Raw genomic sequence first — 12,032 nt, 5'->3', positions numbered from 1 at the left:
CAAAATATCCGAGTATACTACTTGAGACAACAGCTTGACTGTTTATCATAAGTAAATATTCTATTCTAATACAACAGACTGTTGATTTATTCTACACACGCACACATCCTGATATAATTCCAAAAACATTTGATTTGCAGTTATTGTGATAAGACTATATGAATATGTCAAGCATGCTAGTCTCGGGTTATTTGGCAATCAATTACTAATTAGTTTGATGTTTTATCGTGTACTAAAAATTAAATTATGTACTGCAGTTTTGAAATCAAGATCTACCACTTGAATTAAAAATGGAATAGGAGAATTACTGTGTGATGCCAATATCAGGTTTAGTCAGAGAGCGTTTTGGTTTGGTTGGTCAGGTGGGACGTTAAGGCGAATTCTTGCCCCGGGCAACAAGTGCCCTAGTTGCATCGCTGCATCAACCGTATCTTATCAATCTTATGATCGCAGTGTCAATCTTTCGTCTTCTGTCAGTTGATATGTACGTAGTTTTTAGAAATTTATGCGGAAGCTGGAAGTTGACTTTACGAAAACATTGCAGTATATACATACCCTGTAGCAGGAATTCACTAGGCACAGTTCACGAAAGTATCCTCTTAAAAAAGTGTTTGAAAATGAAAGAAATTTGGAGAACCATGTATGCTAATTGAAATGTTCAAGTAGTAATAAAACTAATTTTTAAAACTGATCGCGTGGATAGAGTGTATCGAAATGATTTAGTAACAATTCATTATTCATGAATCGGGCACGAAGGTAAGAAGTGTAATTAATTTATTTCGTGGTTTTGGGTCTATTTGTAATGATGTTTTTATTTCAGACAGACGACGAACGAACTAACTGGCGAGCATTCGTGTATCATGTTGAAGGTGCTGAATGATGAAGACGGTAGTAAAAGTTGGCTGAAGGAGTTTTGGTTGGACTTTCGTCGTCGCTTCATTTCCTTGCTAGGATTTCAGTTCCGCACCTTCACACCGGCTTTGGCTCTGAGTGTGTTGCAGAACAAAGCAGTGAAGGAAATGGCAGTAGGTAAATATTGTAAAGTTAAAACCTGGATTGATTAGCTATATGTTCTGGTTCTTACAGTAATGAAATAACAAAGGATATCACTGTATAGCGATCATTGCCATAGATCAGTGGTTCTCAATCTAATTCCTATCACGACCCCCATTTTATCACATCCTCTTGTCAGCGACCCCCTTATAATTTCTGGTTTGTAATAAGCTTGTGTGGGTTTTTTAATATACCTATTGCGGAGATCTCACGATATCCACCTATTTCTATAATAGTAAGATCAATTTCTTGTATATAGTGGATACAGTAACGTTCCTAAAAGTGAATGGATTAAAACCAAATTCGGTCAGATCATTCATTTTCCGCTTATCTTCGCGACCCCCATGAAACCCTCCCGCGACCCTCAGGTTGACAAACCCTGCCATCTATATTCTTTGAATACAGACAAATCTTTGGCCGTAAGCAGAGAAGTTTGCATACCCGTGGTTTCAGTGTAGTGGACAAACACTGAGTTCATAAGTTTTCTCAGGGTTTTCCCGTTTGCTTCTACTTTCTTCATTCCTCATTTTCATTTGACTCATTATCACAGTCTTCCTTAGCCTTGGTGCATAATGGTGAGTCGTTTAACTCTAAAAAGAAAAAAAAAGTTACGGTCAGTGTCTTCTGTTTAACGTAGAGTTATTCACTTTAATACCATTCATCATTTCTGATATTTTCTCCTCCCTATTTTGGGGCCGCGGTGGCTCAGTGGTATAGCGTTCACCTCTGGTGCATGAGACCCTTGGTTCGATCCCAGCTGGCACCAAGTGGACAAACACCGGTGCGTGGGTTTTTCCGGAGTTCTCCCGTTTCCTCCCACTTTCTTCATTCCATCATTTCCTCCATTTTTCATCATCACCGACTCCTATAGCCTGGCCGGCTAACCGTGGGACGTAAAACTTAAAGATTTCATTTAATTTCATTTTCTTCTCCGTATTTTTCCTTCTACCTCGGAATATAATTTCTTCTTAGACAATGACGTAACTAGTTTCTTCTGCCTTTGATTGATTTATTAGTATTATTATTATTATTTCACATTCTTCACAGCTTTTTGTTGAGCTTTCTATCACCATATTAATTTTCAGTTAAGATTCCACAACAAGACTCGTATTACCTGCAAACCGTGTAAACCTAATCTAATCCTTTCAAAATGCTCTCTTTCTCTGTAGACCCTTCTTCATTATTTCTTTTATATGAACGTTAGAAGAGATTTACTATAGTATCCTCACTTCAAGCTCTAGGTCGTAAAATTTTAATTTTTGTAAATAAAAGTTATAATTAGATCGCAGTCTTGGTTTAGATTTCATAACATTTCACTTTGAAGTTTCGAGTTTTTATGACTGACAGAGATAGAAACAGTTTTATAATTTGTGAAATATTATATTAATGTCCCTCATGCCTTTTAATGCACTATCTATATTATAAAATTGAAAGTAACTACCGGTATGTTTGTGACTCTTAATCTCTTGAGCTTGACCGATCTCGATCAAATTTTTAACATAGATGGGGTTCGGACCTGGGAATGTTTTTAGCTATTCACTTTGACGGTATAACTGATAGGAAGGGAGGAGGAAGAATTATAAAAACGTAAATAAAACTTAATACCTCTTGAATCAAACAACCAACCTTAATGAAATTTTCAACATAGATGAGGTTCGTACCTGGGATGTTTTTTATCGTTTCACTTTGACGGAGCAACGTAGGGGATGGGAAGGAGGGGTATACAAAAATCAATAAATATAAAAATATAAGTGACTATGTTCATGAGTTAATAATTCTTGAACCACGTGATCAATCTCAACCAAATTTTCAATATAAATGAGCTTCGAACCTGCGAAGTTTTTATCATTTCACTTCGACAGTAGATCTTCGGAGGGGAGGGGGGGAATATATGAAAATGAATAAAACTTTCTAACTCTTAAACCACCCGATCTCGATCAAACTTTCAACATAGATAAGGTTCGGGCGTGGGATGTGTTTGTCATTTCACTTTTACGGTGTAACGTAGGCAAGGGGGGGATATATGTAAAAATAAATAAATAAATAAAAGTGACTGTCTGTGACTTAATCACGCTTAAACTTCCCGACCGATCTTAATCAAATTTTCAACATAGATGACGTTCGGGCCTAAATTAATTTTTATCATTCAACTTTGACGGTGCATTGTAGAGGAGGGGAAATATATATGTAAAAAAAATAAATAAAAATGAAAGTGTCTGTCTTTGTGACTTCATCACTCTTGAACCACCCGGCCGATCTCGGTCAAATTTTCAACATAGATGAAATTCGGGCCTGGGATGGTACTTATCTATTCACTTTGACGATAGAACTTAGGGAAGGGGAGGGAGGAGTTAAAAAATAAAAAGATAATAATAATAATAATAATTCTTGAACCAAACGATCAATCCCAATCAAATTTTTAACATAGATGGGGTTCGGGCCTGAGATGCTTTTTATTATTTTACTTTGACAGTAGAACTTAGAGGAGGGGAATAGGAGGAGGAGATACATAAAAATAAATAACTCTTGAACCACCGGACCGATCTCGATCAAATTTTCAACCTAGATGAAGTTCGAATCTGAGATGGTTTTTGTTATATCACTTTGACGGTGTAACTTAAGGGAGGCGGAGGGACATTTAAAAATTATCTAAAATGACCGATATTAGTGCCGAATCTATAGATTTCCAGGTGGCTGAGATGAACAGTAACAGTTGTTTTGCCGTTTGAATCCCTGCAACTTGATAGGGATATATCATATATATAAATGATCGAAATGAGCAATATCAGTATCGAATCCATAGTTTTCGGGGTCGGTGAGATGAACAATGACACTTCCGATGCCGTGCCCCGCAACATGGGGAGAAGAATATATAAAAATCATCAAAAACGACCGATATCAAAGGGCGTTTAGTAAGAGTAAAAAGTGACTGACTAATGGAACATACTACTATTTTTTCTTAATTTAACCCAGCGAAGCGGTTAATTGATGCTAATTATAGATAAAAGGGCAAATATTGCTAGAGCCCTTCTATTTCGTGTGTGCTTCTGCTGGCACTGCTGTCGATGTATGTTTCCCCGTACCTCCCTCAAAAGAGGAGCGACAAGTTGCTGTGGCCGAGTGCTTTCAACGATAGGATGCGGACATTGTTGCCACATTGAATTATTTCATAGGCTTCGTTGTTCACTGTCTTGGTAACTCTTCTAAGTAGCCTACGATGTGTGCTTACCAAGACCAAATGACTGAATGACAAACTTGCAACACAGCCGAGGTCATTCATTTCTTCCCCCAAAGCAAAGGGAAGGTTTCCTCTGTAAGAGGGCGACGGGGATGGGGCCGAAGTATGTTTCACATATTTTCCGATAGCACACATGAAATAGAAAAGCTCTACCTGTTGTGGCGTTTTCTTTTGCTGCAATATTTCCTTAACTTCACAATTTTTTTTTTCGAGCACGCCTCTTCTCTGGATTCTTGAACTGCTAGATATTTAAAGTAGGAAGTTCAGTTATCATCTTGACTTACTCATATTTGCGAATTGTTGCTTTTGTGTAGGGTTTGTATATTTTTGGAAAAAGGGGGAAAAATGGGAAACTTTCTGTTTGAATAATACGGGACACTTTTCCATCACAATTTCATACTATAATAAATCGTACTTAGTTATTAAATTTTCTGTGAACACACATTTTCTTCGGCATTTTGCAGGCACTTGCGAAATAACGAAACTAATTTCCATTCAGGGGTCAGTGTCATATCAAATAAGTCGTGCTTACTTATTACTGTGTCCGCTAGTGGCACTATTCCTTCGTTACCGTAATTGAGGCATTTTATAATGGTGCAGATTCTGTTATCTGATTGACAATAGCAATAATTCAGTTGATCGTAGTAATTCAGTGGAAATAATATTTTTATCTAAGTTTCTTAGCAGTAATTCAGTTGATCGTAGTAATTCAATGGAAAGAATATTTTTATCTAAGTTTCTTGATTACAACTTTTTTTTTTTAATAGTAAGTCTTGTTTATTTGGAATAATTGACTTAATTCCTGATTGTTTTTCACTTTATTTGAGATATAGGTATGCTATGAATGCAACATAACATCGTTGCCAATTGGCGTTACATTTTTATGACGATGGCTATTGATTTCGTGGTAAGTATGTGTTTCAAATATAACAATGAAAACGTTACTACAAATCTACAATTTACGGAACAGAGGGGCACTGTGGCTCAGTGGTAGAGCGCTTACCTCTCTTGCGCGGGGTCCTGGTTTGATCCCCGGTGAACTAATTTTGTGGTGAACAACAATGTGTCCCTGGATTTTTTGGGGGGGGTATTCCCGTTTCCTCCCACTTTCTCATTCCAACAATTCTTCCATCATCATTCACTTGCCTAAATCATTCGTTTCCCTTAGCCTAACAGGTATTAAGAAGCCTAATCACTGCGAAATTTAAATACCGCTATTTTTACAATAATTATGTGATATCTTCAAATATATAAAAGATAATCGAAAAGTGGATCAAGATCTCCCTAGACGATGTTATTTTGCATGAGTTACCATTATCACGAGTCGCCTAGTAGCTTTCCGTATGCAGTTATTTAGAAACGCCAAAATAAATGCCGATTTTCTAAATGGCTGGAAATTGAAAGCAGATAAATGAGTCTTGATAACGGTATCTCACGCAAAATAATATCGTTGTGTGCATATGCTCCTGAGTCTTACTTGGTCTCAGGGCACAGCGCACATTGAACGTTTTTGTTTAGGTGAGGTTTCCGTACCTGCAACTTAGAACGTATTTTTATTTTTAAGTTATTGGGAGAGCATTTTGGGGTGAATGAAGGCATATAGTTTTTGAGGAGGAAAAGTGCGAGTAGAAAGGAAATATTTATTTATAGTAAAGGCAATGTGTGAGGCTTTAATGCGAGTGCCTTTGTTTTTTAAAACGAATTTAATTTGAAATTTAATTTTTTGATAAAATTTTGGGTTGGTGTTAGATTGGAAACAACACAGCCTAAAAGGAAACATTTAGACACGAGAGCAGAATGGAGAGTATATGTATAGAAACTGCAATTGACTTGGATTTGCTAATAAATGAATACTACTTATGGCTTTGGTTTTATTCATTTTAGTTTGTAGTAATTTGTATGAACACTCACACTAGCACATTACTAATACATAGTTTTTGAATGTTGTTAAGTGACACTAGTCCGAAAACTGAGGTGGGAAGGTTTTTAGTTTATTAAGCATTTAAATTGATTGGAGATTAGCTTTGGGCGACGACCAATTATAAGTTTGGACTCCAGCATCGTAGATAGCTAGGCAATCATTTCTTCCTTTTTTCCTTTATGGGCGAAGTTTTCGGTGATGTTTCCTCGTTTGGGTGGACCACGAGGGTGTTTTTTAAGGATTTGAAATACCCTAAAAGTTTATGATAGTTTTTTTTTTTTTTAATTTTAGGGTTTTTTTTTTTTTTTTTTTTTTTTTTTTTTTTTTTTTTTTTTTTTTTTTTTAGATTTGTATATACTTGGATAACAAAATAACACAAATTGGAGTAGCTCGCGCACAGAGGTGTTGCGAGTTTGAAATACCGAGGTAAAAAGCTTAGTGTTACAAGTTTTTGCTTCTATTTGTAAGTTTGCTCGGCGTTGTTTGAAGGATTTGGCGTCCCTGTCTTAGCAAATCAATTGCTTGTGATGAGAACGTTCTCTTTAGTGTGTTTCCATTTTATGTTTGCAGTTTCGTTGTGTGTGTGTGTTTTTTTTTTTGTTTTATTTGCATGTTTGCTTCCGGCTAATGTTGAACGATTGAAAGCTAATTGCATGAGACGCGAAAAGAAATCGTTTCTATGCAATGTAAAATTAAATTTAGAATAATTGCGTATTTTTATTTCTTTTTTACTCTTTTTTGATTTATTTTGTATTTCTTTTAGAAATTACAAATTAGATTTGTTTTACGATATTGTCTAGGGAGGTGTTCTTCCACTTTTCGATTATCTTTTATCTATTTGAAGATATCACATAATTACTGTAAAATTAGCGGTATTTTAATTTCGCAGTGATGAGGCCTCTTAATCGTGGGACGGTAAACTGAAATTTTCTTTTCATTTCATTTCAAATTACGAGACAATTCTGTGTTCGAAGAATTTTGTCAGGACGCTAAGGCAACCTCGTAATAAGGAGCAATCCCGTAAAACATGGAACGTATACAAACCCTACTTTTGTGGGAAACCAACAGGTAACAATATTCACCTTTTTTTTCTTTTTTTATGCAAGCAAGCTGAAATGTCCATTCTTCGCACGGGGAAAGTAGCTTAATGGAAAATATTTGAACCTCTTTTTCTCGTTAGGATACTCATTTCAAAGAAAATGTAATAGTAAAGATCTGTATGATTATCTATTTTTGACATAAATTTTGGAACCTCCGCTACACACTTGAACCAAAGTCATCATTATCATAGGTATTCTGGCGGTCACTTGCCGTAACTGAGAAGCTTCTATGCTCCATGCTCTTCCGCTAACCTCTTTGTGTTCACGTACAATTTTTCTGTTTTGATATCGTCCATTAATTGTAGTCTCTTCCTTCCTCTCTTTTCTGCCATCATACCCTCTGGCACGTTCCTCATGATACAGTTCCTTCTTAGCCGATGTTCCAACACGTTTCCCTACCTTTTCTTAATAACATCTAAAATTGTCTTTTCTCCCTCCTGCCATTTTTAAGAGCCTCTCATTCGTTTAGAGCTCGACCCAACTAATTCTCTCTATTCTTCTTCACACCCACATTTCGTTTTTCATCATTTTTGCGTAATGTCTATTGCTATGGCAAAAAAAAAAAGACATGAAGTATGTACTTACTATGCCCCATAATTCATTTCAAATGGGTCCATTCTCCTGTGATACGATGACGAACAGCATGTAATGTGGATTTCAATATGGCGAAAAGAATATAGAAATTGTCCCCTTTCTCCCTTAAAACTGGAAATTGGGGAGATGTTGGAACACATTTCCACTTATTTCTAATAAAGCGTTTAATATACCACGTTTCATATTCCTCGCTTAAAGAGGCTCATGAAATACCCAATTTACCCCATAGATTTTGATACCCGTATCCCTCTTAGATACCTTTGGAGTCGAAGTGACATGATAAAACCCTACCTCGAAGTAAGTACTAACAAGTAAACCTTACGTTTGGGTGAATCGAGTTGCTGGCTGAGACACATATGAGAAAGTAGTACTAAGTGTGGTCAGTATTTCAGTGAAGTTGTAGGTGCGAAGCTCCAGGGGTTTAGGAGATACAGCTACCAGAACATCACATGGAAGTACAGAATAGTCTTCATACAGTTGGAGGTAAAAGCCCTGTAAGACATCTTGTTACGACAAAAGGTGAATAACAAATATATGGGTACATATTAGGACTAGGGGGAAGTCATATAGTAAGGGTACACCTGACGGCGGCCATCTTGAAATCCGCCATTTTGAATTAAGGTTAAGTTTTTAAAATAGGAATAGGGTCATGTGATACATGATTTAAAGCGCAAATTTAATCAGAAGAACAATGGTGACGTTAATTTTGATTTACACGCAATTGTTAAAAAGTTACAGGGAAATTAAATGTTGTTGCAGCATATGTATTAGTCCTTTACCCCACCTTGTAAATTTTGTGTTAATGATAATAATTAAATAAAAAGCAGGTGGATAAATATTAGGTCTATGGTAAGAGTTGCCTTGATGGTGTCCATGTTCAAATCCACCATTTTGAATCAGACAAAAGTTTTAAACAAAACGCATAACATTGACACCTTATTAATAGCAAATTTTACCATAAATCCAACGGTATAACCATTTTTGCTCATCAAACAACTAAAATTGTAACGCCACAATTGTATTTCTGATTAACTTCTAGCCCGAAGTCATCTATTGCATTACTCTATTCTCATTTAATTTTGTGCTGATTAATGATAAAGCAAAAATGGTTATACCGTTGGATTTATGGTAAAATTTGCTATTAATAAAGTGCCAATGTTATGCGTTTTGTTTAAAACTTTTGTCTGATTCAAAACGGTGGATTTAAACATGGCCGCCATCAAGGCAACTCTTACCATAGACCTAATATTTATCCATCTGCTTTTTATTTAATTATTATCATTAACACAAAATTTACAAGGTGGGGTAAAGGACTAATACATATGCTGCAACAACATTTAATTTCCCTGTAACTTTTTAAAAATTGCGTGTAAATCAAAATTAACGTCACCATTGTTCTTATGATTAAATTTGCGCCTTAAATCATGTACCACATGACCCTATTCCTATTTTAAAAACTTAACCTTAATTCAAAATGGCGGATTTCAAGATGGCCGCTGTCAGGTGTACCCTTACTATATGACTTCCCCCTAGTCCTAATATGTACCCATATATTTGTTATTCACCTTTTGTCGTAACAAGAGGTCTGACAGGGATTTTACCTCCAACTGTATGAAGACTATTCTGTACTTCCATGTGATGTTCTGGTAGCTGTATCTCCTAAACCCCTGGAGCTTCGCACCTACAACTTCACTGAAATACAGACCACATTTAGTACTACTTTCTCATATGTGTCTCAGTCAGCAACTCGATTCACCCAAACGTAAGGTTTACTTGTAAGTATGTAACAAAATTAATTTCAAACTGTTCAGCTATTTTCTCGTGATGCGATCACAAACAACAGACAAGGTCGCTTTCAATATGGCGAACTATATACTAGTACAGTGTTCTTTTTTAAGTTGCGACTGCAAAATACCTGGAGAAATAACCATCGGAGGAAAAAAAATGATCCAAATAAAAAGCTAAAATTATTTTCGAGGATAAATCTATCTGTGATAAAATTATCCCCCATTGCCCCTCTTGGGATCAATTGCCTCATGAGAGCATACAAGATAGGAGCTTTAGCAAGATTATCGTAAATTAAATTACAAAGTTCTTAAGTATGGCATAAAAAATGGCTACGACGTTTAAAAAAATGCAGATATTAATTTTCTGGAGTCTATTAAAAAGCAAAATATAAGAGAAAGATTTCAAACACAGAACCAGATTCCCATTTATTTGACGAGCACAAATTCCCTAATTTTTCAAGGTCACGATTTGCAAATTTCTAGTTCTATATCATCTACTATGCCTTATAATGGGTGTATAAGTAGAGAAGTTCTGCAAAACAAATTAATTTATTTTATAAATTATTCTCTGCCAAAGTGGTAAAAATCCGTACGTAAAATTTCCTTATTTTTTAGCTTTTCATGAAATTCCGTGATCTTTCCAGGTCGGTGAGAACAGTGAAAACAAATTAATTATGATCTCTTTCTTCCTAAAGGGGGGGGGGGTAGCTCAGTGGTAGAGCGTTCACCTCTGGTGCTTGGGGTCCCTGGTTCGATCCCAGCTCTCGCCGTGTGAACTTTGTAGTGGACAAACACCGTGCTTGTGGGTTTTCTCGGGGTTCTCCCGTTCCCTCCCACTTTCTTCATTCCACTATTTCACTCATTCCTCATTATCACTGTTTCCTTTAGCCTTACCGGCATAACCGTGGGACGTTAAACTTAAAGATTTCATTTTTTTTCTTTCTTTCTAAAGTTGTTATAAAGACTTTTTTTAAAAAGTATACATTCAAAGCAAGTTTTAAGCCTCCGATTAGTACTGAAAAATCTCTTGAGTGTAAATACTTTTGTGTAAAACTTCAGACACTCATTAAGGAGTCAGTGAAGCCAATTTGAATATGATAAGCACTGACATTGGGATGACAAAACTTCTTTACGAAACAAGACTTAGAGAATAATACATTAGAAATTCAAGAAAGGAGGTACGATTTTTCTATTTCAGGCTTATTTAAGCATTTATTGTGTCAAAACTATAATATAAACAACACAGATCATCGTCACATATTGAAAGAAGCTCCTTTGAATCATTCTTTCATTAAAACCAAAAATTCAAATCTTAATACAGAAAGAGGAGAATACAGAAAAAATGGACATGGTAATAAATAGCTTTATTAACAAACAGCAAGTCTACAATAGTTGATAGAGTTGTTCTCACAACACTGATACAACTGAACACAAGAAAGCGACTTAAAAAAGCCAAGAAGAATAAGATACAAGGTTGGTCTGATTTCTTTTCTTTCTTATTTACCTTCTGTGCCACCTAAAATTTCGTAACCCTTTAATTGGTCTGTGGGGCCGCGGTGGCTCAGTGGTAGAGCGTTCACCTCTGGTGCTAGGGATCTCGAGTTCAAACCCTGCTCCCACCAAGTAAACTTTGTGGTGGACAAACACCGTGTGCGTGGGTTTTCTCGGGGTTCTCCCGTTTCCTCCCGCTTTCTTCATTCCACCATTTCATTCATCTCTCATCATCACCGTCTCCTTTAGCCTCACAGGCCTAACAGTGGGACGTAAAACTCAAAAATTTCATTTCATTTTTAATTGGTCTGATGAAAGTTACAGGTCAGAAAGTCTGAAATTATAAGCATTGTATTATTTGGTACTAGCAGAATACTCTGTCTTCGCATGGGGAGAATACGTTTCATTTTGGACATAAAGAGAGGAATTTGGATTTAAACGGCATCGAAAGTGCCACTGTTCCTCTCAGCGATCCCTAAAACTATGAATTCAACACTAATATTGGTCACCTGCTCATTTTTATAGGGGTTGAATTTGAATTTAAACGGCATCGAAAGTAACACTATTCGTCTCAGCGACCCCGGAAACTATGGATACGATACTAATATCGGTCATTTTCAATCATTTTTATAATTTCCCCTCCCTCTTTCCCCAAGTTGTGGGGCTGAATTTGGATTTAAAGGGTATCGGAAGTTTCACTGTTCATCTCAGCGATCTCGAAAACTATAGGTTCGACACTAATATCGGTCATTTTCGATCATTTTCAAACCTCTCCCTCCTTCCCCTCCCCTAAGTTGTACCGTCAAAGTGAAATGATTAAAAAAAAAAGTTCCAAGCCCGAACCTAAT

General features: G+C 36.2%; 1 protein-coding gene across 1 annotated transcript in view; it reads left to right on the top strand.

Annotated features, from left to right (window-relative positions):
• The window catches only part of l(1)G0020 (RNA cytidine acetyltransferase l(1)G0020), a 77,314-nt gene that overhangs the window by 52,251 nt on the left and 13,031 nt on the right, over positions 1–12,032 (top strand). Inside the window, exon 16 of the mRNA XM_081739148.1 lies at positions 821–1,029. Within this exon, the coding sequence (XP_081595274.1) occupies positions 821–1,029 (209 nt within the window). The remainder of the gene's footprint in view (positions 1–820; positions 1,030–12,032) is intronic.

Source organism: Thermobia domestica, chromosome 14, assembly GCF_964235325.1.
Source record: "Thermobia domestica chromosome 14, izTheDome1.hap1.1, whole genome shotgun sequence".
Lineage (NCBI taxonomy): Eukaryota > Metazoa > Arthropoda > Insecta > Zygentoma > Lepismatidae > Thermobia > Thermobia domestica.
The sequence above is the reverse complement of the archived record's forward strand: the minus strand, read 5'-3'. Positions and strand labels throughout refer to the sequence as shown.